This window comes from Solenopsis invicta, chromosome 13, assembly GCF_016802725.1.
Source record: "Solenopsis invicta isolate M01_SB chromosome 13, UNIL_Sinv_3.0, whole genome shotgun sequence".
In the NCBI taxonomy this organism is placed as follows: Eukaryota; Metazoa; Arthropoda; class Insecta; order Hymenoptera; family Formicidae; genus Solenopsis; species Solenopsis invicta.
Genome location: NC_052676.1, coordinates 13,974,960 through 14,001,682, shown reverse-complemented (window position 1 = coordinate 14,001,682; position 26,723 = coordinate 13,974,960). Strand labels below are relative to the sequence as shown.

The window sequence follows — 26,723 nt, the reverse complement described above, 5'->3', positions numbered from 1 at the left end:
AGGGCTCTGAAATTTCGCCGTCGTGTTCTTAAGGTGAAGCCTTAAAGGAATATACTCGCGAATTGAAAATATTAAAACTTCTTGAAATTGAAACTATACGTTATATTAGAAAACATTGATACGCTGATGCAATTACAATGAGATTGACTATTTCAATACTGAGAGATAAGCAATTAAAAATTACATTTTTTATACGTGTCGCCTATGCAAAGTTCATGAAAATATTGCATTTATTTTTGTAGTGCCTATACTAAAAATGGCACGTTAATAAAAAAAAGTAACATGCGATGAAGAAGCATAAAACTGATATTATTAAAAAAATGTCATAATTTGTTACCACATAGTTTGGAAAATTGAGTCATGAAAAGAATGTAATTTTTGATTTTATTTCACATATGAAGACGACTGAAAGGAGCGGTCAATGAGCATCTCAGTGTACAGTCGTGAGCTAAAAGGTTACAACACATTTTCTTCGATGGTTAGATGGTTCGATGCTTAATTGGTTGGATCCACAGGTAAGAATCAATGACGTTCGCCGTTCGATAAGCAAGTCTACATTTCAAAAACAATCGAAGAAAATGTGTTGCAACCTTTTAGCTCACGACTGTACACATATACACCGAATTGCATTATTATGTGTCTGTGTTCATTTTTTTCCGTTTGTGCGTGAGACGCAACCAAGTTTTTTTCTCACTGGCAGGAGTGGGAGTATCGCCATTGAGTACGTAATAGGACTTAACTTTTGGATATTATTGTCGCAAGTGTATTCTACCCTAAGTTAAATTAATATACTAATATTAAACCTTAACAATGTGACTTTGCTTGATATTTTATAGGCTCTTTATGATTTTGAATTTATTGAATCATCTTCTTTTCTTACTTTCCCAGTTTCTATTGCTTCATGTAATAGAAAGTTTAGCAAATTGAAATTAATATTATTTAAGATTGGACAACAATTATGGTCCTACAGATGATAAAGGATTATTAAATATTAGGAGTAGAAATTACAATTTAGAATTAATTTTCTTAATGAACACTGCATATAAATAATAAATCATATATCTTGTATGGTACATTTATGTCTTGTACTTTATTTGTATTCATTGTGCGTTATGTTTAATATTCATTGAGAAAATTTATTCTAAAGCTTTAATTTTTACTCCCAATATCTAATATTCCTTTCTACTATCTTTCTATAATTTTAATGGAATATAATGTTTGCTGAGTTTGCTGAAGTGAGAAGTGTAATTAAAATAACTATTGTATATTTACATACATTAATATATATAAACAATATTTTACATTTCTTATGTATACGAAAATTATTTATAAACAATTTAAACAATTATTATGTTGTATTTGTTTTATTTTCCCTTCCAAAGAAATTAAGGGGTACTCACAATTAAAGTTTGTCTAGTTCTCATGAAAAGCAATCCGGCGAAAATTTTTCTTTGAATCTTTTATATATTTTTTCAAAATTTTTAAAAATTTCTGTATAATTTTATAACTTTCTCAGATTTTTTTATACGAATTGAAACACTTCAGAAATACTCAGAAAGTCTACATATTTTCTCAAAATGTTTTGTATATTTTAATTATGTAATATCCTAAGATTTCTAAGAATTTTTATTCTATAATTTCTCATAAAATGTCATAAAATCTAAAAAGGTAGGTCTATAGACCTACCAATAGTTGAAAGTCATAAATCTTAAGGCCAGTTTATAAAGACCGAAATGGATCAATCAATTTCCTTATGCATATAAGTTTATGCAGTTATGCAATTGTCTGAATAGGATCTAAAGTTTAATATTAAAGCTGCCCAAACAGCATGTAATATCACAGCAAGATCATAGTAATATTGCAATATTATGTTAATATTACGTAGTGATATTACAGTAATATCGCTATAATTTTAAATGTCCGCAAGAACCCATCGCAGAAATGTGTCCGATATTTCAGTTATAGTACTATAATATTGCTTATATATTCCAATAATTTCTCGCACATCACGTAATATTGCTGCAATATTAATGTAGTATTGTAATATTGCGATAATATTACAAAGATATATTGTAGTAATATTGTAATGTCACATCAATATTATTGCAATATATTTTTATAATATTTTTGCAATAATAATGCTGCAACATTTCTACATTTATATTCTACATTAATATCACAGTAATATTTCTAGAACATGTCTGTAATATTATTCCAGCATTATTGTAATCTCAAGGAAAGAAAACTAAAAATGTTTTCTAAATAAAAAAAGTTTTTTTTCTCTGTAAAACTAAGCATTATGTTAGAATTATATCCATATTCCCAATTTTTTAATTGTAGGAGTATTAACTTTGTAGAGGTTCTTCTGAGAAATTGTTTTTCGGAAATTTTCCAAGCAGTCACCCATCCAAATCGTAACCGCACCAAATGTTGCTTGACTTCTGCGACTTCTACGGACTAATCTTTAGATGATCTGTGAACACTTTATGTTAACACGTGTATATCACTGATAGATCATCAGGTCAATATGTTATCGGAAAAACGAAATATAAATAATTATAAAGCATATTATTTATATAAATATTATTTAAAATTTATACTTTTTCACTGATTTTCACAAATAAATAGCATTTGGAATTTTCTGTTATTGCATTTTAATAAAAATACTATTAGAAAAAATTAATATGGTGTAATAATTAAATTAATTATGAAAAAATTGTTATTTAATTTTAAATAATTATTCCAAATAATTATGTAAGATATAGATTAAAACCTAATGTTTTTCAAATAACTTTTGAAATAATAATTGGAAAGTAAATAGTTTAAATAAACATTAAATACACATTTAATAAATATTAAATGAAAATTTTAAAAATGTTTACTGAAATAATTTTTTTGCATGAGTATTTCATGAAAAATAAATACTTATAAAATGTTAAATAAACGTTAAAAAAATATTTATTAAAATTATTTTTTTTAATGTATAATTAATAAATAGCAACAATTAGTATTGAAAAAAGTATTAATTAAGTAAAAGTTATACTAATGTTTACTGAAATTATTTTCTCAAATGAGAGAATAATTCAGGAAAAATCAATACTTAAACAATATTAAATAAATGTTTTAAAAACGTTTTTAAAAAATTATTTTAACTGAGTATTTAACGAAAAAAAAGATATTAAATAAATGTTAAATAAATATTTTTTCCGAAATAAGTTGAGAAAATAAATTTTAATGAAAAACAAACGTTTCAAAAATTGTATGCTCTTCAGCGAAGTATAGTTACATGGTGGATTGAACAAATAACATATATGTGTCATACATGCTGTCAACGTGAATTACTTGCAGCAGTTGACCGGTCAATTTATGTATTTTATTGTTGACAGTAAGATCCAAAGTAAAATTTTTTTATTATGTTTCTCATGATTTAATATTTTGTGGGAAAGTTATTACTTTCTAGAATTATCAAGTGATGATTATTAATTTTCGCAGTTCATATTATTGTAGATGTATATTTATACTTTATTACGCATATTTAATTAATATTTTAGTTACAACGTCCTGCTTATAAACAAAAAAGAAAGCTGTATAATAGAACTAATATGGCCTAGATCAATAATAAATATATCGTATACATACATCGATTGTGTAATATTTTTTTGGTATTTTTATTATTTTAGATTATAAATGCGTTAAACCATCTATTAAAATTCAGTTCATAAATCATGATTTTTAAGGAGAAAAAAATAAGTGAATTATTTATTTAATTGATTGTTGACAAAAATCTTCTTTGTTCTTTGTTTCTTATATTTTATGTCAATAAACCTGTATGTCAATATTTTAATAAACTTATTTCTAAATGTAATATTGTATTACTTTATTTTATCCATTTTGCTTTAAAAAATAAGGAAAATATGTAATTAGGCTATATTGAGTATACATGTGCGATCTTCAATAGCACTTTTTCTAAATTTTCACTGTAACACTATACATATAAATGTTTGAAATTATCTCCTATATTTAAAAATTTTTAATTAATGTTTAAAAATATTTCCTACTTTAAAATTGGCCATCAGTTTTTATTTTTGGAGTCAACAAAAAATATTAGAAAATATCGCAGAGCTTAGGTAAGTTACTATATAAGGTACAATTACTTCATGTACATGTATATATTATTTAAAAATAATAAATTTATTAGAAGAATTCTTCACTTTTAAAATGCAACATTTAAATTGCAACAATTTGATATATATATTTGTCAATTAAGTATCACATATTTGACATCCTATATAATTCAAAATCTATTCCAGTAATTGTTATTTTTTATTAAGTACAAAATGACTGATGTGTGTGTGTGTGTGTGTGTGTGTGTGTGTGTGTGTGAGCGCGCGCGCGCGCACAGACACGTATGAGGCGGGATTATGAATTTATTTGATAGAAAAAATCTAAGAAAGATATATTAAATTTCAGGTTTGTGATATGATAGTTTCATGATGGCGTTCTTGATAATTGCCAGCGGGGCCCGCGATGTAACTGACAACTTTGAGTTTTCCCTTTGCATCGTAAAAACCATATCGACCCTTGACGCTTCCATCTCGACGACGTTCTTCCATTTTATATTGTCGATTTTTCCTACGGAAACAACATATCAATCCTTTTAATTATCCAATTAATCGCCTCAAAAATTTTAATCCTTATTAACTAATCCGTTGATCTTTCACATGCAGTAATTAATATAATTATATATGTACCAGAATTGGAAAGTAACTCATTACTTGTAACCAAGTTACAAGTTACTTACTTTTTAGAATTATTTTCATTAGTTATAACTATAATATGCTGTTTCTTTCGGTCTGTTTATAATGGTAATTCAACTTTTAGTTACATTTTTTGATAACTAATAATTAATTTAGATATTAATTACAAAAATTACAAAAACTTAACTGAAAAATAATTGAAAAGTAACGATTTACTTTTAAAGTAACTTATAATTATAATTTTTTTTACTTCTCAGAATCGGAACTAGTAACAGTAACTAGTATTTTTAAAGAAAAATTACTAGTTATTTTTACAAAGTCTTTTCCAATCCTGATTATAATATGAAGGCAAAGAGATACATGTATACCCGTGTCCAGTATCGAAACCAAATATGTATGTTCCTGGTCCCTGATGATTCCTTATTTGAAAATCTATTCGACTTCCATCTGGTGGTCGGTCTGTTCTTTTAGATATTGTAGCGGGATAAATACTGCTTGCATATAATGGTGTAACTTTTCTGTTTGTATCATCATGTATTGACAATGCAATCGCAAGAGAAAAAAGTTTTAGAAGAAGCTACAAAGAAAAATATTGATAATAATAATAACTAAAAATGTAGAATTTTATAGCTTCATATAATTTTATTCTACATGCTAGTACTATTAAGAATCATGAAATTCTGGAATTTTAATTGAATAATTGTATTTGGAAATGTGGACAGTAAGGATAATAATGAAATGGAGATTTGTCGAACACAGAACCCTATAAACACACAATATTTTTAGAATATTATATAAAATATTATTAAAAATTAAAATATTACTATGAATATTTCGAAAATATCATTTAATATTGTTTAATAATACTCTTGTATGTTACTTTAATATCTGTAGAATATATTAATAAAAATATTCTTATAGTTTTGAGATTTGAAGGAATAAACATTTCTTGAAATATATTATTAAATTATTAAAGCGATGTTGGAATCGTCAGTTTTACTGATGAACTCATCTTACACAGAGGTGGCAACATTTGAAAATATGTATTTCGAGGGAGTAATCACTCAGAAAATAAATGTACACTGAACTATGGACTTCAGTGGATTTCATCGGACTTTCGTCAGAATTTAATGAAATTCATTGCGATTGCTAAGAGATTCCCCCAAAAAAGATCATCAAAAATCTCTCTTTAATAACTGATTAACTGATTTCAACCAAAAATTTGTTATAAAATCCAAACTTTCATGGTCTAATACATGGAATTCATTAAATTATACTCGTACTTCATCATACGCCGGACTTGGCCGGACTTCATCGGACTTCGAAGAATTCAGCGGACTTCTAGCAAGTTATACACCGAAATTCAAAAAAGATTAACCCTTTGATTTAAATACATCTTGTATTTTGTATTTAAATACTTTGTTGAGAGTATTTTGTATTTTAAATTTAATTTTTAAATACATTTAAATTTTAAATTATGTAAAAGATTTTTTTATGAAGGTTAAAACCGTACCATTGTTGATTCAACCCAATGTTATATGTGAGCATATATCTCAACTGCAATCAAAATTTTATCAAATTATATCATTTTTAAGCTTATATCATTTTTAAATGATAAAAACAAAAGCAAGTTTAGATAACTACTTAGATATAAAAAGAAGCATTTATATGTCTATATGCTACCTCTTTGTGTTCGTCTAAGTCCAATGAAGAGGCTATTTGCCAAATTTATTAGCTCTCCAGCACAGTTCTCTCTCAGATACACACAGTTAAATTTGTAGTATCAAATTTTACTCAATTTGAGTTATTTTTAATCATTTTTATGGGTCGTCATTGTTCCTACTTAATATGTTGTTAATTTAAACTACAAAAACAATAAAGTTAACAAGTTTACTATAGAAATGTTAAATTTGACTCCAAATTAATTCATTATTTATTTGATGCATAAAGCATATGTTAATTACTTAATTACTTTAAAACTAAGCAATTTAACCATAAAAGTGGGTTGATTAAATGAGGTTGTTCTTTTTAATGCATGTTTTGTGTTAAAATACTAAATTTTGACAATATATTCGTACAATTAAAGATAAAGTAAGATATGTTCAACGTGGCCATTATATTTTTCTATTTTATACTAAATTAAAATTTAGACTGCACTTTAAATTAAATTCAGTATAAAATAGAAAAATGCCCACTCTGAATAAAATGTTTTGTCTATAACTTAATCATTTACAACATCATTCTTTTCAAAATCTTCCAAGAAATTTTGATGTTATACAAATGATAAATTCTTTTTAACTATTGTAACAATTATTCTCTTAAATAAATAAAAATGATTAAACTATATACTTTCAGCTTTAAAATTAAATTTTTTATCGCTGTACGATAAATCGAACCGGAAATATCGTATTTTACAACTTAAGCAAAGTACAAACTTCTTTTACATTTATTTATTATAATAAAATACTTGATCGTTTAAAAAAGTACGAGGTTTCAATAAAATCGCGAATTGTGTCCGATTTCAGAAAGAATTAATCATATTATAATATATATCTACTCTCTTTAATACTTAAGTATTGACCAATACCAGTTTATAATATTTAGAATTCGTCGATGTTAACTGTCAATACTCAGTATTCTCAATACTTAATTAATCTTCATTAATACTTGAGTATTCACTGAGACTAACTTCCAACGATCAGTATAATTGGAATCTTAGTATAAGTATTGAACCTCAATACTTATTTGCCGTAAAGGTACAATTGGAAAAATAGCAGTAATTGGAACACTGACAATAATTGGTACAGTTAAGACCATTGAACAATAAAACTTAAGCAGTAAGGAAATTAAACATGTTGGATTTGGTAATACTGCTTACGTTTGGCTTTACATTCTCGACTGTGATTGACTGATTCGCTATGCTACTCAAGTTTTACTGCTTAAGATTTTTTGTGTGACCTTCACCTTAAACAGATTTGCTTGTTTCACAAATTACGAATAGATGTTACTTTGTCTCGAATGCCATATATAGATGAATGACGTATACAATCGGAGGATTAAAATACTTGAAATTCACATACATAAAAAAGTCTAGAAAAGATGTACATTATTTTTTCAACACTTCTAAAAAGTATTATCTAATTCTTACAAAAAATCTGAGTAGTTTTCTAAAAAGTTATAAAATTATATAGAAATTATGGAAAATTGTAAAATGTATGTAGGAATTCTGAAAAATTATATAAAGAATTCTAAGAATAATTTTCATCAAAGAATCTACTAGTATAATTTGATCACTTTCACATCTTCGCGGTCTGTTGCTTTCCTTGATCTATATTTCCATCTTTCGCATATACAGCTAAATAGGAATAAAGATCTCCTTTCAGACAAATGTACTGTAACTATAAAATCATCTTTCATTGGAAGACAGATTTTTCGCAAGGTACTTACGAAAATAATAAAGGTACTTACAAAACACTTAATGTACATCATATCTTCTTCGGCGAACAATTGTTGGAGAACTGATCATTCGAACATGTCGTACCTTCACGTAGCTCTCACTTTCTCCATGATTGGATTCTTTCCTTTTTCTTTTTCTCTCTCTTCTTTGTGACAATCGAATGATTTTTATCGCACAAAGGATTCATCCGTAACAATAGTCACCGTAATTCGATCAGTAATTAGAATTACATAAGGTAGTTGAACATGTTTCCGTCCGGATGTATGGAACAAGATTTTGTTTCACAATTATTTGTCTGTCAACTTGTCTCATCGAGCAGTTTTAGTGTTACTATAAATACACGTGGAAAAAATGAGGTGATTTATTCAGAAAGATAGAGCCTGCACGAAATAATGACCAGACTGCTCCTCGTTGTCCTGTTCAGCCTTTGCTTGTTGCTGATAGAATCAGTAAATGTAAGTGATAAATCAATGTTGGGTAAGTTAATTCTTTTTAACTCTTTAATTCTTTTTTTTAACTAAATTAAGTAAAAGTTAATTTTTTTTTAATTACGATACAAAACTCCCGTGTCCATCTAGCGGCAATGCTGCGGCGCGTATTGCTTGAAAATCTAAATGAACAAAATATTTATATAAAAAGTTTCTAAAATATTACTATAAATGTATACTTTTTATTTATTATAAATATTTACAGAGATATTTTATAAAATATTTCATAAATATTTTAATAACATTTTGGATAAAGATTTTTATAATTATTTTTGTCATGCACATAAAATATGTATAAAATATTTTTATAACATTTATGAAAAATATTTATAATAAATATTTGTTAATATTTATCAAAAATGTGTGCTCTTTGGGATATAATTTATGAAACATCAATATATGTCACGCATTGTATAAATATTACACGCTCTCCTATACAAATAAATTTTTATATTGAAGCTTTTTGTATTAAATTGGGTATCTAAATCTAATTCTGAGAACTTGACATTGTTTTTTCGTGTTTCTACATGACTATATTTCATTTTATAAGTTTAGACTACGGAGCTTTAATATTAGAAAACTTTAGAACTCTAAACGCCATATTGGTATTTAAAATTCTAAAATTTTGATACTAAAGCTTTGTTTGATAAGAGTTTATCATTTTTTAAGAAATGATATAAAATTAATTCACGACTTATAATACATATGTATGATTTACGAAACATCAATACGCCACTATATCACATCCCCAATAAACGAAAATGGATTGAAAATTTGTAATTCATTTTAAATCATTTGAATACATTTTGGATTAAAAAACAGCAATTAAGCCATTTCAATTCTGTGTCACGGACCTGTTGACGACCTGCGAAATCTCCATTTAGATTGAAAAAATAAAAATTTCTTTTATTTTAATTCCGTTTTTCTGGTTTAAAATGGATTATATAGTGTACGTAACTTTTTGGATTAAAAAAAATAGAAATCCCGTAATTAAAATCTCATTTCATAATTTCAAACAGATTAAAAAAATTCTTAAATTTTAATTGAATAGATCGAAATAAATTTGTGTCGTAATTACCGAACTCAATTTCTTAATTTTTGAATCTGTTTCTATCCATTTTAAATATTTTTAATCTGTTTTTGTTTATTGGGTCAATATCGTTTCTTTTTGTTTTCGTTTTTCGTATAATATTGTTGCCTTTTACTACGTTATTTCTGTATTACTTTAATTGTAAAAAAAAGATTTTATAATTCTAAAATCAATAAAAAAATTACTTTATATTAAAAATATTGAGTGCAATTGTTAAAAAAAACTCAGATAATCAAAAGTGTGCAGAAGCAGATTTTGCGCAGTGCATGCTATCAACTTTTAATAGCAGAATGGCAACAAATTGCGCACACATTGTCTGCACTATCTGATGCAATCGTCAAACTGCCGTCAAAAATAAGACAAAGCCTGCTGGTCATGCTATGTCAGCAGATTGGCCGCAAAAATCGAGTAGGATTTGCAGATCGTGTTGCTTCTCTACGGTTGTCTGCCGTCAGATTGCTCGCTCACGCAGATTCTGCACTGTTTTTGCCGCCAATCTGCTGACATAACATGTTAAGGATATTTTAGCTATACATTATACGAGCTAAAAGTTATCAAAATTAAAAAATGAAAGCTTGTTTAAATTTATTCTTTTTTTTTCAGAATCAACAACAAATGATTTGTAATATTTTTACAGCAAAAAATACTATATTTTACAACAGTTTTAAATAAATAATTTCTAAACAAGTAAGTGGATTTAAATGAATTTGTGTGCAAATGTTTATTAGAGTTTTATTAATATATGTAGAAATTTTAATTTAATTGGTAATGCTATTTCCCGTCAAATTTGCAAATAAGTACTGCGAAACGTGATTTTACATAAGAATCAAGAGTAAGAAACAAAAAAATTAAATAACTTTTAAACCAATAAGTGAATTGTGCTCAAATTTTACACCGATACTCAAGACGTAATAATAGAACATAAAATTTTTAGACCCATACATCCTTAACAGGCTTTATTAACAGATTTTGAGCTTAATGCGAATACAGATGACTATGAATCTGTTATTGTTACCATCTGATCAAATTTGTTACCAATCTGCGCGTTTTAAAAAATAACTACCTCTAATCAATCCAATTTGGTAGTTAGTTTCAAATAAACAATGCTCATATTAGAGTGACACCCGATTGCCCACGTCGCTATAATTGGTTAATTTAATATAAAATATTTTGATTGGTTGTTCCAAAAGAAAAATTACGTTGTGAATAACTGAGGCCAAATAGGATGCTCCCTCAAATTTTAACGTATTCTATCTAGTAAATCTTAAACTAAATTTGAGCCAAATTTAATACATTTCTCAAGTTAAATTGTGTTAACCAACACCATTGTTTTAATTAAATTAACATATAATATTACGTACGAATAATGGCAACAAGAATGATTTAAAAAAAACTGCAATGCAATTCAACATTACGAATTTAACAGTGATCCGGAGTGAATCCAAATGATTGCAAAATGTAAAATGGAACTATTTATTAGAACTATTTAACAGAAATATTTATTAGAGTTTTATTTATTAGTACATGTAAAAAATTTGATTTGTAATGCTGTAACATTTTCTTTTATTAAATTTGTAAATAAGTATTACAAAATGCGATTTTACATAAAAATCATGAATAAATAAAAAATTAAATAACTTTTAAATCAATAAAACAATTGTTTTACATAAATCCAATGTAATAATAGAACCATATATATTTGATAAGGTTTTAAGATATGACACATAAGTTCACATTCTCAAGTTATTATAATAATGTTGTTATGACCGCCACACGCTTTCAGCCGAGACGTACGCGTACAAGAAAGAATTTAAAACACGAATTTTAATAACTCTAATTCTACATGCAGCACAACGAGAATGAGAAAACACATTTGTTAAACTCGGTTAAAACACAACTCATCAATTGTCATTCATTGTTAAATAACATACGTGTTACCAATTAAGAAAACGATTATCTTAATTCTTTGCATTTACATGGAGAATCGTACCGAGCGCATCCTTACTCGGACTTCTAAATGCACTGCCAATACTGAAAATCTATAATTTTACGTACCGTGAATTATTAAGTTTTTAATAATGGCAGTGTATAGAGAAGAGGGTATTATAGCTACTATTGACAATATGGCTACTCCTATTATTTCTTTTATTATTAGGTGTATTCTAACAATTGCTGGAGTTATTCATTTAGTAGCCCGCCGTTTTTTAGTTACTGTATAATATGTCAATACATAATGACTGACAATTGTTATAAGGCATTTTTATTTTTGAGCACTTCTAAACTTTTTTAAGGTATATACACTTTTAATCTTTAATTACATACACTTCCTCATTATTCTTAAACTTGAGTGTATTATGACATGAAGGTATATACACTCAAGTGTTTTTTTTTTTGTTATTTAACTTTTTATTCGATCGCATACATTTCGAGTTATATAAAGTTGAAACAATAATATGGAATTTTGTTGATATGGTGTTTTAAGCGAAATTTTTATATCAAAATATTTCTTCGATAAATTGATTGTCATTCTAAAGAGCGTTGTTTAGAAACATTAGAGATATCATTTTATGCTTGATGTTTAATATTAAACAGGATAAAAATGATATTTTTAATGAAATTTCTAAAGTTTCCGAACGCAGGAAAATTTTAAATAATGGAAAATTAAAGATATATAATTTTGTAACAAGGTATCGTGTTTTTTTAAAATTAAACTAATTTTTTAAAATTATTTTTATTGATAGCTATATTACAAACACTATTTTCCTCCTATCGATTATGCAGTGCATTAGATTTTTATAAATCACGTCCTAAATAATAAATATTTCATTACTTTGAGTCTAGAATCCGTCAAACAACACCCTAACGAATGTAATCGTTCAATTTCAATAGAAAATTTTAATTATAAACAAAGTTATTCAATAAAATGAAAATGAGTACCATATTACCCTCTTCTTCTCTATCATGTGCAGCCCCTCGGTCATAAGAATATTTTAACTTTATTATTTTATTTTTAACTAATTAGTATCAAAAAATATAAAGCTGGTATCAAGAATTTTCTAAAATAGTATAAATAAGTTATTTTTTATTAAGTACTTTCTGAGTTATAAAGTTTAAAAGTTATATGCAGTATAATGTAATTACATTATACTATAATTGCATTTCTACTTTTTTATCGTTTATTTTTATTATTTATTACATGAAAGAAAAGTAGAATGATTTTCGCATATAATGATTTATAGAATCGACGTCATTTTACATCGATTTGAACAATAATTTTATTAGTTATCTGAAATTTTTTTCAAAATTTTTATATAAATTGGAACACTTTAGAAATATTGAAAAATCTATCTATCTATATATATTTTTTCTCAAATTAATAAAAATTTCAAAAATTTTTGACTTGCATTTCCGACATCGAAACGACATCGTCTCGAGAAACTATTTCTGACTGGGCTGTAACTCTCAAACCTTATAATTCGGAAAGTACTTAATAAAAAGTAACTTATTTATACTGTTTTGGAAAGCTCTTGACATCAGTTATTAGATTCTGTGAATGAAACTGGCCGATCCCAGTTATTACATTCTTCAGAAGAATACTTTTAATTAGCCAGTTTCATAACTACGGATGTTATTAAACTCGATTAATAGTGCCGTGTAATAGCGCTTAATTTGTCACGTTCTATTAGTTCTAATTTTATTCTTCGCGACGGTATTATGTCTCTATCATCAATTCGGAACTCTTGACTGAGGCGCCAGGGGTCTTCAAGATAATTTACTTCTTTTACAGAACAATATATTTATTCCATTACAGCTTGATTTTATAATAAATTCTATAATAAAATGATTTTCGATAATTGTTTATAATATTCACTTGCGGTACTTTTGGATATAAATAGAAAAACAAAATATATTTATAATTACATTATGCGTTAATTAACATTCATAAAACATACTCTTTATGATCGTTTGAATTTAATAAATTGATTAAAGTAGCACAGAAATACCCAGTGCTGATAAAGTATCTCCATTTATCTAAGATTTTCGTTAGTCGTTAAAAAAATCTTCAGTAAAAAAAACTCAAACGTAAAAAACATAAAAACATAAAAATATGTTTAAACAGAAAAATTTTACAATATAAATAATGATAATATGATCGGGAAGTATAACAACAAATTAAAAAAGAAACGGCAATACCGGTCGAAAGCGATTCAACGTTTTTTTATGTACATTTATAAACATTTACAAGATTTTCCAAACTGCGCGCTGAATTGTTTTTCCAGAATTAAAACATAGATTTTTGAAGAAGCCCAAATGTAATATCACGAAATTAAATTACTAATTAATTTAAAATATATTTTTTATGCTTGTACGCATTTCAATCTCGAAAAACTATAAAAAAAACTGTAAAAAATTTTAAACTTTAAAATTTTAAACTTAATTACTCAAACCTTGAAGTCATTATATAGATCTTCAACAAAATAAACTTTTAATTAAAATGTTTTTTTTATAATTTACTTTTTTTAAAGCTATTTAAAAAAGTAACAATGTAACACATTTTTAAACACATTTTTATGTAATAATTAATTCTTTGGTTCACCAAGTTTTTCTGTGCTTACAGTCATTAAAATGCAGAACAGGTATTCAGCAGACGGACGATCAATACCGAAAGATTATGCAAACTTGCAAGAAACGATTTACGACCGATGATGATGACGACGACGATTATAGCAATGATTCATCATCAAATGAAAATGACGATAATGATTCTTCAAGCGTAGATTTATTTGGTACAAGGTTCTTCGTGAGTGGCGGTAGCAAGTTTTCCAATATGCGCTCTTGGAAAGATCCTAATGAAAATCGGTAGCGAAACAAGATGGAATAATCATCGCATTCAATATTAAATAATTAATGAATAATTGATATGATTCAAAATATCAATAATTAAATAATAATTAACATTATCATTGGTTACATTATTAGCAATAATTAATATGTATAAGTAAAAATATCAATACCCAGACAGCACACAACATCCAATGGATATCTAGATTTGGTTTCAATTTGGTCCAAACGTCCCGGCCAACGAAAAGTAACTCGAATCAATGTCGAATCGATATCGAAAACATTTATCAAAAACTAAATTAAAATACTCATCGATTTCGATTGATTTATGTTACATCTTTCGACTTAGCTAGAAAGATTCGATTTCGACTCGATATCGAATGCTGTTTCCTTACTGCAGCTACATTGAATTGAATTATTAAAAGTCTTATTTTTAAGCACATATGAATAATTGTCGCATACGAAAATAATAGTTTTTCGACTATGATTGGTCGATCGTATACAAAACTATTATTTTCGTATGCGAAAGTTAACAAACTATTGTCGTATTATAGATTAGGATCAATTTATTTATTTCACTATTTATGTGTTTAATAATATATAGATTAAATTTTTTGTCTATGAAGTAAAGCTAGAATCTTTCATAGCCAATATCTTGCCATGAAGAAGAGAATGGTATAGAGTCCTGAAAATAATTATCTCACTCTGTTTAAACTACAAACTTCCAGATTCACTTTGTATGTAGAATATTTGATCCAGATATATATATATAAAAGTGTATGTGTGTGTATGTATGTATGTATATATATATATATATATATATATAAAAGTGTATGTGTGTGTATGTATGTATGTATATATACACTGTGTGATAAATTAAACTTCTTTTTAGACCACAAACCAAATGAAATAATTTTTATATTTTCCTTACTGAAAACGTATCCGCAAATAAAATTGCTCTGCAAATGGTATTTTTGGATACATTCGAGTTAAAATAATTCAAAAATGTGACGTAATAAAGCAATTTTATTTACAAAATTGTTTTCAGAGACAAAAAAATCTATAAGAATTAATTTATCTGGATTGTTGTCTAAAATGCGTGTCACAAAGTGGCATTGTTAGGCTAGCAACTTGGAATACAGGAATTTGTTTCATATATTAATTTAATTCAGTTTTAGTCCATTATGTCTTAAAATAGACGTTTTTAAAATATCCAAAACTGGACGTTTTCAAGGTATCCGTGGATCTAATCTGGATGTTTTTAATATGTTCAAAACGTTCAAAATGTGCATTTTAAATGCTTTTAAAGTAAAATGCTTTGTTACTGTGCTGTCTGGATAATAATTAAATAATTGATATTATCATTGCTTAAATTATTAATATCAATAAATAATGTCAATATAATAATTAAGGAATCGAGGAAATGATCAGAGAAATGGTAACGACCGACGCTATTCCGTCAGTTATACAAATGGGAATTGGAAAAATGCTCAATATCCTTTTCAAGGCAGCAATAATCGCGATTATAGTTATTCTGAGGGAGCTGGCAGACCAAGCTATGACCAAATGTATAATGACAACTCTGAGAATTATGATAAGCAACAAAAACAAACCGTAAGATATATTAACAGATTTCTAATTATGTAATATATTAATGTGTCGTTTTCTCGAAGTTAGATTCATATTAAAAGAAACGACAAAACAATTAAAATAAATAAAATAAATATTTTAAAATAAGAGAACGGTAGTTATCATTTGCAATAATGGCATTATAGCAATAATACACAATGACTAGAATTTATTTTTAATCTTTTAAAGATTAAAGAAATAACAATAAAAAATGTTTTTATAACAATAATGAGGATTATTGTTTCTCGTTATTTGTTGTTTGTCGTATATATGCTACACATATACATTACGTGTTTATATTTTTTTATTTTAATTTCAAGATCATGATTATCTTTTCATTGTAATATAAATCTGTTTTACACCAATATGTTCTATGCGTTTAGAATGTTTACTTGTTTAATAATAACTTATATTAATAAAATGTCATTAAATTTTTATTCTAGTGCATCAATCAGTGTTTCTTCAACGAATTAAATATGGTAAATACATATGTACATCGCTAAAAAATTTTTTAATTTAAGTTAGTGAATGATTTTCTCAATTCTGACTTTAATAGGTAGATCAAAGGGGTTTCCCAGAGCAAGTTTCGGTCATCCAATTTTTGACACGTAATATACACAACCCAGAATTACAGGACTTTATAGAGGAAGCTGTCATAGAATGTTTTCATTATTTGAATTCAGATATAAGGCAAAACAAATGTTATTTCTCAGAAAATCTCGTGACTTGTTTGATTGATAAAGGAAAGGAAGTACGTATATACAAATTTATTAATTACTCCTTATTTTCACGCGTAATTGCATGTTATAACACGCGTCCAGCACACGCATTCAAAAAAAAAAAAATAAAAAATAATCCACACATTGAGTAATCCATACAGTACCATGCGTATTTGATGCATGTTTCACGCGCGTTAACAAGTGTTATTTAAACTTAGAATATCTTTTTCTTTCACAGTATACAAAATAAAGGATTTAGAATTTTGAAGAATTCTATAAGAATAAAACACAAGAAATTTTAATACTCTTTATAATTAATATAACTTTTTTTCAGAGATGCGAAGATTGGGATAATTAATAACACTGTACAAATATATATATATGACATTTCTATCAAGAGAAATGAAACAAGAAAAAATAAGGAATAAGAAGAATTAATCATTCCTGTAAAAATGTGACTTAAATAGATATATACACTTATTATAAAACATAATACACGTGTAATAATCATAAAAATATATTAAACATATTGTACGTTAATTAATATTATAACAATTTATACATACTTGATTCCCGAATATAGCATAACTATATATTTTTATTTTTTTCATTGCAAAAGCACATAGTAGGCTACCATGAATTTTCTAAATCTTTTCTTTTTGCAGAAGGCACAAAAACAGTACTGCGACGAATAAAAACAAAAACAACGCATTTCATCACTTTAATTATTATCTCGGCCGTTACTTCCTCTTCTTCAGGTCTTCGAATCGTTTCATCAAGTCATCAAAATCAATGTCATCATTCATAGGTGGATTTACAGGTGAATCATTATTTTCTGTCGGCACTGCTGGCAGATCCGGAAGCAGATAGTTATTCATCGGCATTTTTGACCTTGGCTGAGGTTTCGGTTTTTCATCTGACTACATATGAAAAATTGCATGTTTTATAATTCAGTATAATTTCACAAGACCATTTTTATTTTAGACATAATTTTTATTATATTTATTTTAATCACTTTAGTAATTATTTTACAATAAAATTTAAAAAGTCAAATTTTACAGTTATACCTGTTTATTTAAATCAGGCGGAAAGTCAGGCCGATACGGTGGTGGTAAATCTTCTTCCTAATTATTGATTTTTTTTAAATATTATAACTAAATAAACTATTTCTATATATATATATATATATATATATATATATATATATAGAAATAGTTTATTTAGTATATATATTTAGTATATATATTATTTAGTTTATTTAGTATATATATATATATATATATATATATATATATACACATAGGTACATACATAGGGGAAGAAAGGGTAGAAAGGTAAAACGGGGTATCGTCTGTATCGCGCGATTCGAATGCAGAAATCACAATTGAGCATACGTGTTAGGTGCGACTCCTTGGTCATTAAAAGTTACCTATGAGTCAGCGAACGACTCGTGCGACAACTGCGTTATTGAGATAGACCCTAATTTATACTTTTCTGGAATTTTCTTATGACTACAAGAAGATATAACAGCGAGGAAACAGGGAGAGGCAAAAAAAGAAAAGAATAGAGCAAGAAAAGTATAAAACAAAATTATACAAGGTATCCCAGGAAGCTCGAATCTCCTTTTAAGAGCGGATTTCTTGGAACATTCTAAGAAAAAAATTATAATACAAAAATGTCAAGGGTACAATGGTTTTGAAATTATTCGTGATTAAGTTTACGAATCACAGAGCTGACATTTCACGCGCTCTGGTATGGTGATACGACATGGTACCACAAGAGTACCTCTTGACATTGAGGTTGTCATATAAAGTATACACAGTGACATTTATATTAAGAAATTATTACTGTAGGAAACATATTTGTACATTACATATATTATGCATAATTAACGTTTTCAACAAAATATCAACATATTACCATAAAAGTTCTTATCATATGAACATAGTAATGAATTATTTTGACAGCTAATCCAACGACTATCGAAACATTTTGTTATTGAATTGATATTTTGTTGAAAACGTTAATTATGTATATGTAATGTACAAATATGTTTCCTACAGTAATAATTTCTTAACATAAATGTCACTGCATATTTATATGACAACCTCAATGTCAAGAGGTACCCTTGTGGTACCTTGTCATGTCACTACACCTAAGCGCGCAAAATGCTTTGTAATTCGTAAACTTTAATCGCGAATAATTTGAAAACCATTATACCCTCGACATTTTTGTATTAGAATTTTTTTCTTAGAATATTCCAAAGAATCTGTTTTTAAGAGGAGACCCAAACTTTCTGGGACACCCTGTGTAAGAGCCAAAGAAACGTATGAGAAAAAAATTAAGCTAAAAACGCATAGGTATCCTATCTTGCCCGCAAGAATTCCCATCTTACCCCACCCATCGGGCAAGATGGGGATAAATGCATCTTTTTTGTTTTCATTAAATAAAGTTTATAATACTTTCAAATTTTATTTTAATGATAAATATATTGAAAAACGAATGTCCAAAAAGTATTATAAAAATAAAGATGACGATGACTCGTTAATTATGAAAACTAGCTTTTATTCATTCTCAAAGTTTAACTATCCTGTCATACCCCACCTTCCCCTACACATATACATACAGGGTTTACTAAAGTGTGGAAACTCCTAAATAACTTTTGTAGAAATAAAAATATCAAAAAACGATGAAATACGTATTTTGATTTATCAAAAAAGCTACACTTTGACATGGATACCGATCATCCCTCACCCTCAGGTACGGAAGAGTAAAAGGGGGGTTGAAAATTTTAAATTGGACTCAAAGGTTAAGTGGGGGCTCATTTAAAAGGCCTTTTAATAACAAATACACTCCTAAAATTTCAAGTGGTTACGACACCCCCATTTAAAATAAATTTCATGTTCTTAGCGTTATCCAGGATCAACTGCGTGGATGTGGCATGAATCTGATCTCTTGTGTATGTGTAATTGTGTTTGTGTGTGGGTGGACGGGTGTGCATGTGTGCGAGCATGTATGTGTGTGCATAACGCTAAGTACATGAAATTTCGGCATTTGAGCCGCCAGTTTGAATGGGGGTGTCATAACTACTTGAAATTTTAGAAGTGTTTGTTATCAAAAGATCGTTCAAATAAGCCCCTACTCGAACCTTAGTCCATTTTAAAATTTTCAACCCCCCTTTTACCCCTCTGTATCTATGAGTGAGAGATGATCGGTATCCATGGTAGCTTTTTTGATAAATCAAAATACATATTTTAGCGTTTTTTTTTATATTTTCATTTTTACAAAAGTTATTTAGGGGTTTCTACACTTTCACAATACAAAAACATAATTTAAAATTTTTGATAAATAAGTATAAGTTCCTTACGGGTTTGTTCGAATTAGCATTGTCCAAAGGTATGTTATATGAAAATGCATTGGGATTGAAAGGAGTATTCTGATCTTTTTCAACAGATGGTGGAGACATTGGTGATACGAATCCTAAGGTAGAAGTTTCCTTTTCTGAAGAATCCTGAAATATACGATATCCTTAATGCAATGACCAAAAATAATTAGAAATCATTTTTAGACAATTTTATAAATTGAGTTTGCCAATTAAAATTAATAAAAATACAATAGTATCTTTGTCAAATAAAAAATAAATTCAAATTACTACGCTCGAATGAAATCCAGAATCGGGTAGTAGAGGTGCTTGTGGAAAACCTATAAAACCAAGAGGATGAGGTATTCCTCCTCCGCTGGCTGTATCCAAATTATTCCTCGATTCCCCTCCACTGGCTCCTATATCTATTAACATTGCATCCTGGGCTTCTGCCATTACTTGTGGATCCGGCTCATATTCCACGTTGTAATTTTTTGCTATTTCTATTAGATATTTCTCTACAAGTAATTTTGACGGCGACTGCACGCTCATTTTATGCTTCAGCTTCTCCGATATTGTCTGAATTGCCTCCTCCCGACACGCTTCCGTATACTGTTTACCGTATTTGGACGTCAAAATGTCCGCTATCACCTTGATTTCCTGCACATCTGTCTGGATGCGAGGCGCTACCCAAAGAATAGTTGATATAGCTTCCGCCAGACCGTCGTCAAGATTTCTAGAAAAATAACAAATAATAAAATAAACCGAAATCGTACACACATGGACAATTTAGTCTAATAAATAATACTATCCTGGATAAGACAACACTTACTTACTAAATTAAACGATAAAATCTTGCATAAAAAATTTAATTTACAATTATGTAGGTATATTTATAAAAAAAAGATGTAGAAGTATTGACCTTTTATAAAATATTATAAAATACTTATTACTGTTTATGCAATTAATTTTAAAATAGTATTCCGACAAAACTATAACAATATAGCAAATAAACTTAAAGTTTACAAAATTAAATTTGGAAAGAAATTGTTCCTTAAATAAAAAAATATTTTATTAGCTGTATTGTACGTTACTTTTTGTAAAAAGTTACTTGTTATCTGATTTTAAAAAGTACTACATTATTTAAAGGTAGACGAATATCACAGAGTTCTATATTACACTAGAGCATTAACTTTGGTTTTATCCAATAACAGATTAAGTCAAATAAATGGCTCCTTCTACTTTTCAAACATATATACTAAGAAATTATCTCTCTCTAAAATTTATTTTTTATATTAAAAATATTTAATAACACAAAAATGTTAATATCGATCAAGAATGCAATAATAAACAATAATCTTATTGCAATCCAAAATATATATTTATATATATTTTTTGGATTGCAATTGTATATATTAATATATTTTTGTATAAAAAAACTATCGCCACTATTCTATCGACTTGACATGATCGAAATCGATCTAAACAGTTAATAACCAAAGTTAGCACTCTATTGTAATAAAAAATTATGTGATACAAATCAAGCATTTGTAAGGTCAAATTAAATCAAATTTTCTCGGATTTATATTATATGCTAATTTAAACGTAATTTAGTAATTTCAATCATATTGCATATCCTTTTTAATAAATGAGAAAATTAATTTTAGAAAATAATTATAAAAAATTATATAAGTAAAAAAATTTATAACAGAAATTATATAATAATTAAGAGTATTATACTGATAAACATTAAATACATATCATAAAAATTATAATAATAATAATAATAAATTATAATATATATAACGTTATTATCAAAGTGAAAATACTTTAGTACAATTCATTGGAAAAATATAATAGAGCAATTTTAAATTTTATTCTAAATTCTAAAAAGTCATGATATAAATTTAAAATATAATACTTTTTAATTTCTTTGACTTAAAAATTAACTTTGTAAAATAATGATTTTGCTGCTAATAAGCATCAGAGATCGTCCTCTATAAGAGTGTAAAGTCGCAAGAACAATCATAACAGCAGCAAAAAGACCCTCTCCCATACATGATAAAATTTTTATAATACTGAATTCATGCGTACATTACATCACACATTAAATACAATTGCATTATTTGAGAACCATATTCAAGTCCTTCGAGTTAAAATTAAAAACTAAATATTTAACATGCTTCTCAAAATTACGTAAGAGTAAAACGCCTGTAAAAAAACTCTATCTGTAAAATGGAAATTTAGCTTTTATGAAAATGTGAATACTAATGATCAGTCCATCAACTATCACAATCTACAATATCTAAATTGACTGTAACGAAATAATTTTAAATGGTAGCTTTTAGAATTCAATGCCAATTATATCATAGTATCATCATCCCACACCTGTCTCACGATCTCCTTTTCTCCGTACATTACATATATATTAATATATATTTTTTTATTAAAGATGAATGATAGCACTTCTCTAGTCAAATAATCAACTACATTTGATAAAATTTAGAATAATAAAATTATTGTTATTAAATAACAAGGCAGTTTCTAAACGTAACTATCATGTTTAATTTTTAGTTAAATTCATTTTTAAGTAATCTATAAAAAAATCCATTTATCATTTATTTTAGTAAATTATTATCTTATTTTGAAGAAATTCAATACATTAAAGCATAGATCTCTTGATTTCAATATCAACCTATAAAACATATTTATATTGCGTATCATTTATTTATTGGCAAGATTAAAAGCGGCTGCGTTCATGAAGCGTGCTATCAGTTCTATTGTACTATTTTATTCTTATTCTACGTCTAATGACCGATAGAATGACGGAATAGCGCCAATAGCGCGCTCTTCGAACGCGGCCTTCGGGTTTGTGTTATATTATTGTGTATACAGAGTGTCCCATTTTAAATGATCCAGTCAAATATCTCGAAAACTAAACCCAGTAGACAAAAATGTTTCAGACAAAAGTTGTATGATTTCGAGGGGAACATAAGATAGTGTTATTAATTTGATCTTGAATAGTTGCTTGAAGGTCACCTTCAATTTTTTAAACGGGACTGCCTACTTTTTATTACATATTCTTATAGCTTATCTCGAAACTTTTTCAAAACACTACAAGAAAGTTTGCCTTGTATTACTTTATATATAATATTATATTATTTTATATATAATGTAATATTATTATATTATTTTATATATAATATTAATAAATATCTACATTTTACTTCTTTGAAAGAAGAGTATATTATTGTTGCAAAAATTAAATTATATTATTAACACATTAAATGCCACGCCGATCCCTAGGGCCACGCTAGATTTTCTGTTCAGGCCTCGCCAGTCCGGAAGAGCCCGCTTGACAGCTAACTGTGGCGTGAACGGAACGGCACGTAAAACCGGCGTGGCATTTAACGTGTTAATATTATAAATATTAATAAAACTGCAGAGTCAACGTTTGCACTGTTACTGATCTCCGATACTGATTTAACGCGGAAATATCGCGAAGATCGCAGTTTTATATATCAAAAAAGTTATATAATAGTATAAATGTTAATTATTATAGATTTATTTACTCAAATGGTTCTACTTCACTGTTGTTAGCTATTTGGCGCTCGCTTGATATGTCTAGTATTTAATAAAATAAAAGTCAAACGCCGGTTTGTGAAAACCGGCAAGTAACATTTTCACAATGAAATACACATAATAGCGAAATGACAACATCGCACAACATTTCATCGTCAATCTGTCACGTTTCAAATCTATTCTAATTTGCGATGAAACGTCAATGCGGAATTCTCAGCTGAGGATCTAAAAGCCTCAACTCCTTGCGTCAATCTTTTTTCTAGTAAATATAATTTTGTGACATTTGATATCTGTGAGTTTTTGAGGTCGCTGATTACGAATTCAATATCAAAAATTAAAAATTAAAAATGGCAGATCCAATATGGCAGACAACATTATCAAAATCAATTGGATTTGCTTGAAATTTGCTATTTAAGGGTTTTCGAGATCGCTGATTACGAATCCGATGTCAAAAATTCAAAATTCAAAATAGCGGATAGAATTTTTAAAATCAAATTCGCTTGAAACTTAAAAAATTACGTTTGTCACATTGGTCTGCAATATTACATCTGGCATTTCAAATTTTGTATTTTTGACATCGGATTTGTAATCAAAAACTCACAAACATCTGAATAATAAGTTTTTAGCAAATTCGGTTGAATTTTATAACTTTGTTCGTCATATTAGAGCCTCCATTTTAAATTTTTTGACATTAGATTCATAATCAAAGATCTTGAAAACTCTTAAATAACAAATTTCAAGCAAATTCAGTTGATTTTAATAGTTTTGTCCACCATATTAAATCCATCATTTAAAATTTTTGACATCGGATTCGTAATCAGCAACCCCCCAGAGTAATTTTAAGGTATATATTTATTAATAACAAATTAATTATTTAAAATATCATTCTAAAACTTATTACTTAGAAGAAACCTTTAGCAATCCTGCAATACTAAACATGCTAAAGGAATGAACAATTGATTTGTTGATAAAACAACCTTGAATGATATGTGTGCTCCCAGGGCTAGACTGTGATGCAAAGAGTTAATTCCAATCTCAACTGATTGATCATGTAACAGCAACACATCTTTTCTGTGGGTAACAAATGGCAAGCAAAACAAACACAAAAGTAACAAATTATGAATATGCAACAAAAAATGTTTATAAATTTTATATGCATCATGCTGTTAAATAAGACAAAGTCCGAGAAATTTCCAATGATAGCATATAATACTGACTTCATTTGCTGGATGAGACCAAAACGTGCCAGCAGCAGATCACAGTACATCTCCAGTAGCTCCATTGCTTCCACCATATAGTCCTCACGTATGATATGTTCCACTCTAATCTTAGCACGCTCCGTTTTACCAGCAGCAATGAAATCGGCAATCTCGCGGCGTGCCTTCTGTGCCAGTTCAGTTTTTTTCTTTTCTAGCAATTTTAATCGGTTGATCGCTAATCGCAAATGTGTCTTCAACTTGGTATAATTTGGGCCACTTGAAAACATCCTTGACTGGTATTTCTAGTTACTTGTCACCAGTTATGTTCCTCTCGTCTTTCTCCTGTATTAAAAGTTCTACAATTTATATTACTTATTTTTAACATCTGATTACGATTTGATGACAAAAGGTCAAATATTAGTAATGCTTTAGTTCAGATATTTTCTGATTTCCTCGATATAAATAATTTTTGTACCTATAAAATTTTTTTCACTATTAAACATACTACGAGATATTTGACAAAATTCAAGATCATTGATTGGGTACAATTTTAGATTACTATAGGTTTTTTTAACAATAAGAGTATTAAATATCAAAAATGCAAATAGGATTAATAATATACCTTTTGACAATTGATTTGTTCACGTTTCTTGAATCCTCAAATTTTTACACCTGAAACGAGATAAATATATATTCGGCCGTCGAAAAAATAGAAAGCAAAGATTAGAGAAAATACTACGTACAAAAAATACAATTAACGCAAACGTCAGACTTAACGTCATAACCTCTTCACATCTGAAAAGTGACAACTCCCGAATGATATCATGACTGCGTTCAACAGACTCAAGATGTTGAAATATTCTTCTAGATCATCCAATCAAACTTTTAGATTTAGAAGAATATACCAATAACAGCAAGCGCTCACTAAACTGTTGAGTCTGCTGAACGCAGCCATTCTTCTTTTCGCTGACAGAGGTTGCGTTCCGAAATTCACTGTATGGCCGTTATTCATATAAGGCTTGTTTTCTATTCCTGCACTAGACTGCACTGGAACGTTCCTTCTTGCTTTCGCTAACTTTGAAACATCTATCTATTTCATTTTAAGTGTACACTTTAGAGAGTTCAGGAACAGAAAACAAACGGATAGCGTTTTCGATTGACAGTGCCAGTGCGCACTTGGCTAGTGTCACGTGTTCGTTTAAACGCACGATACTCGCATACCGTTTATTTTCTATTCCTGCACTAGACTGCACTGGAACGTTTCTTCTTGCTTTCAAATATATATCTATTTCATTTTAAGTGCACACTAATTCAGGGAGTTCAGGAACAGAAAACAAACGGCAAGCATCAGTGCATTAGGGGTGCGCACGATTGGACACCGCACGATTGGACACCACCACTCACAGAGGCCGATGCCTAGAGTTTTTCCGTTAGTTTGGTTAGATAAGTCAAGATGATTGGTTGGTGTCCAATCGTGCTGTGTCCAAAAGAGTGTCACCCAGTGCATTATTGTAAGCAATAACGAACGAAGTTTCAAATTTGAAAAAATGAGCAATCCGGATTTAGATTTCTTTTTAATATTTTGGAGACATTTTTGGA

General features: G+C 27.8%; 3 protein-coding genes across 6 annotated transcripts; 1 reads left to right on the top strand and 2 right to left on the bottom strand.

Annotated features, from left to right (window-relative positions):
* Nucleotides 1-4,285: 4,285 nt before the first annotated feature.
* Nucleotides 4,286-8,356, bottom strand: LOC105197032. The gene is made up of 3 exons (XM_011163226.3): nucleotides 8,226-8,356; nucleotides 5,126-5,334; nucleotides 4,286-4,632 (listed from the first exon to the last, which is right to left on the bottom strand). The coding sequence occupies exons 1-3, from the start codon at nucleotides 8,244-8,246 to the stop codon at nucleotides 4,467-4,469; spliced, it is 396 nt and encodes a 131-aa protein (XP_011161528.1). The 5' UTR covers nucleotides 8,247-8,356; the 3' UTR covers nucleotides 4,286-4,466.
* Nucleotides 8,357-8,547: 191 nt separating this feature from the next.
* LOC105197027 (odorant-binding protein 59a) lies at nucleotides 8,548-17,522 on the top strand. Of its 2 annotated transcripts, XM_011163220.3 has the most exons (6): nucleotides 8,548-8,669; nucleotides 14,411-14,652; nucleotides 16,047-16,248; nucleotides 16,707-16,742; nucleotides 16,820-17,014; nucleotides 17,317-17,522. In XM_011163220.3, exons 1-6 carry the CDS (start codon nucleotides 8,607-8,609, stop codon nucleotides 17,338-17,340), a joined length of 762 nt encoding a protein of 253 aa, XP_011161522.2. In that variant the 5' UTR covers nucleotides 8,548-8,606; the 3' UTR covers nucleotides 17,341-17,522. The 2 variants fall into 2 exon arrangements, with proteins under 2 accessions (XP_011161522.2, XP_039312484.1); XM_039456550.1 differs by lacking the exon at nucleotides 17,317-17,522 and having other exon boundaries at nucleotides 16,820-17,175.
* LOC105197026 (IST1 homolog) lies at nucleotides 17,279-26,021 on the bottom strand. Of its 3 annotated transcripts, none has more exons than XM_026139874.2 (7): nucleotides 25,868-26,021; nucleotides 25,747-25,796; nucleotides 25,143-25,466; nucleotides 20,638-21,079; nucleotides 20,350-20,493; nucleotides 18,050-18,106; nucleotides 17,279-17,902 (listed from the first exon to the last, which is right to left on the bottom strand). In XM_026139874.2, exons 3-7 carry the CDS (start codon nucleotides 25,409-25,411, stop codon nucleotides 17,723-17,725), a joined length of 1,092 nt encoding a protein of 363 aa, XP_025995659.1. In that variant the 5' UTR covers nucleotides 25,412-25,466; nucleotides 25,747-25,796; nucleotides 25,868-26,021; the 3' UTR covers nucleotides 17,279-17,722. The 3 variants fall into 3 exon arrangements, with proteins under 3 accessions (XP_025995659.1, XP_011161521.1, XP_011161520.1); XM_011163219.3 differs by having other exon boundaries at nucleotides 17,438-17,902; nucleotides 20,635-21,079; nucleotides 25,143-25,480; nucleotides 25,868-26,020; XM_011163218.3 differs by having other exon boundaries at nucleotides 17,438-17,902; nucleotides 20,635-21,079; nucleotides 25,868-26,020.
* Between the last annotated feature and the right edge of the window lie 702 nt (nucleotides 26,022-26,723).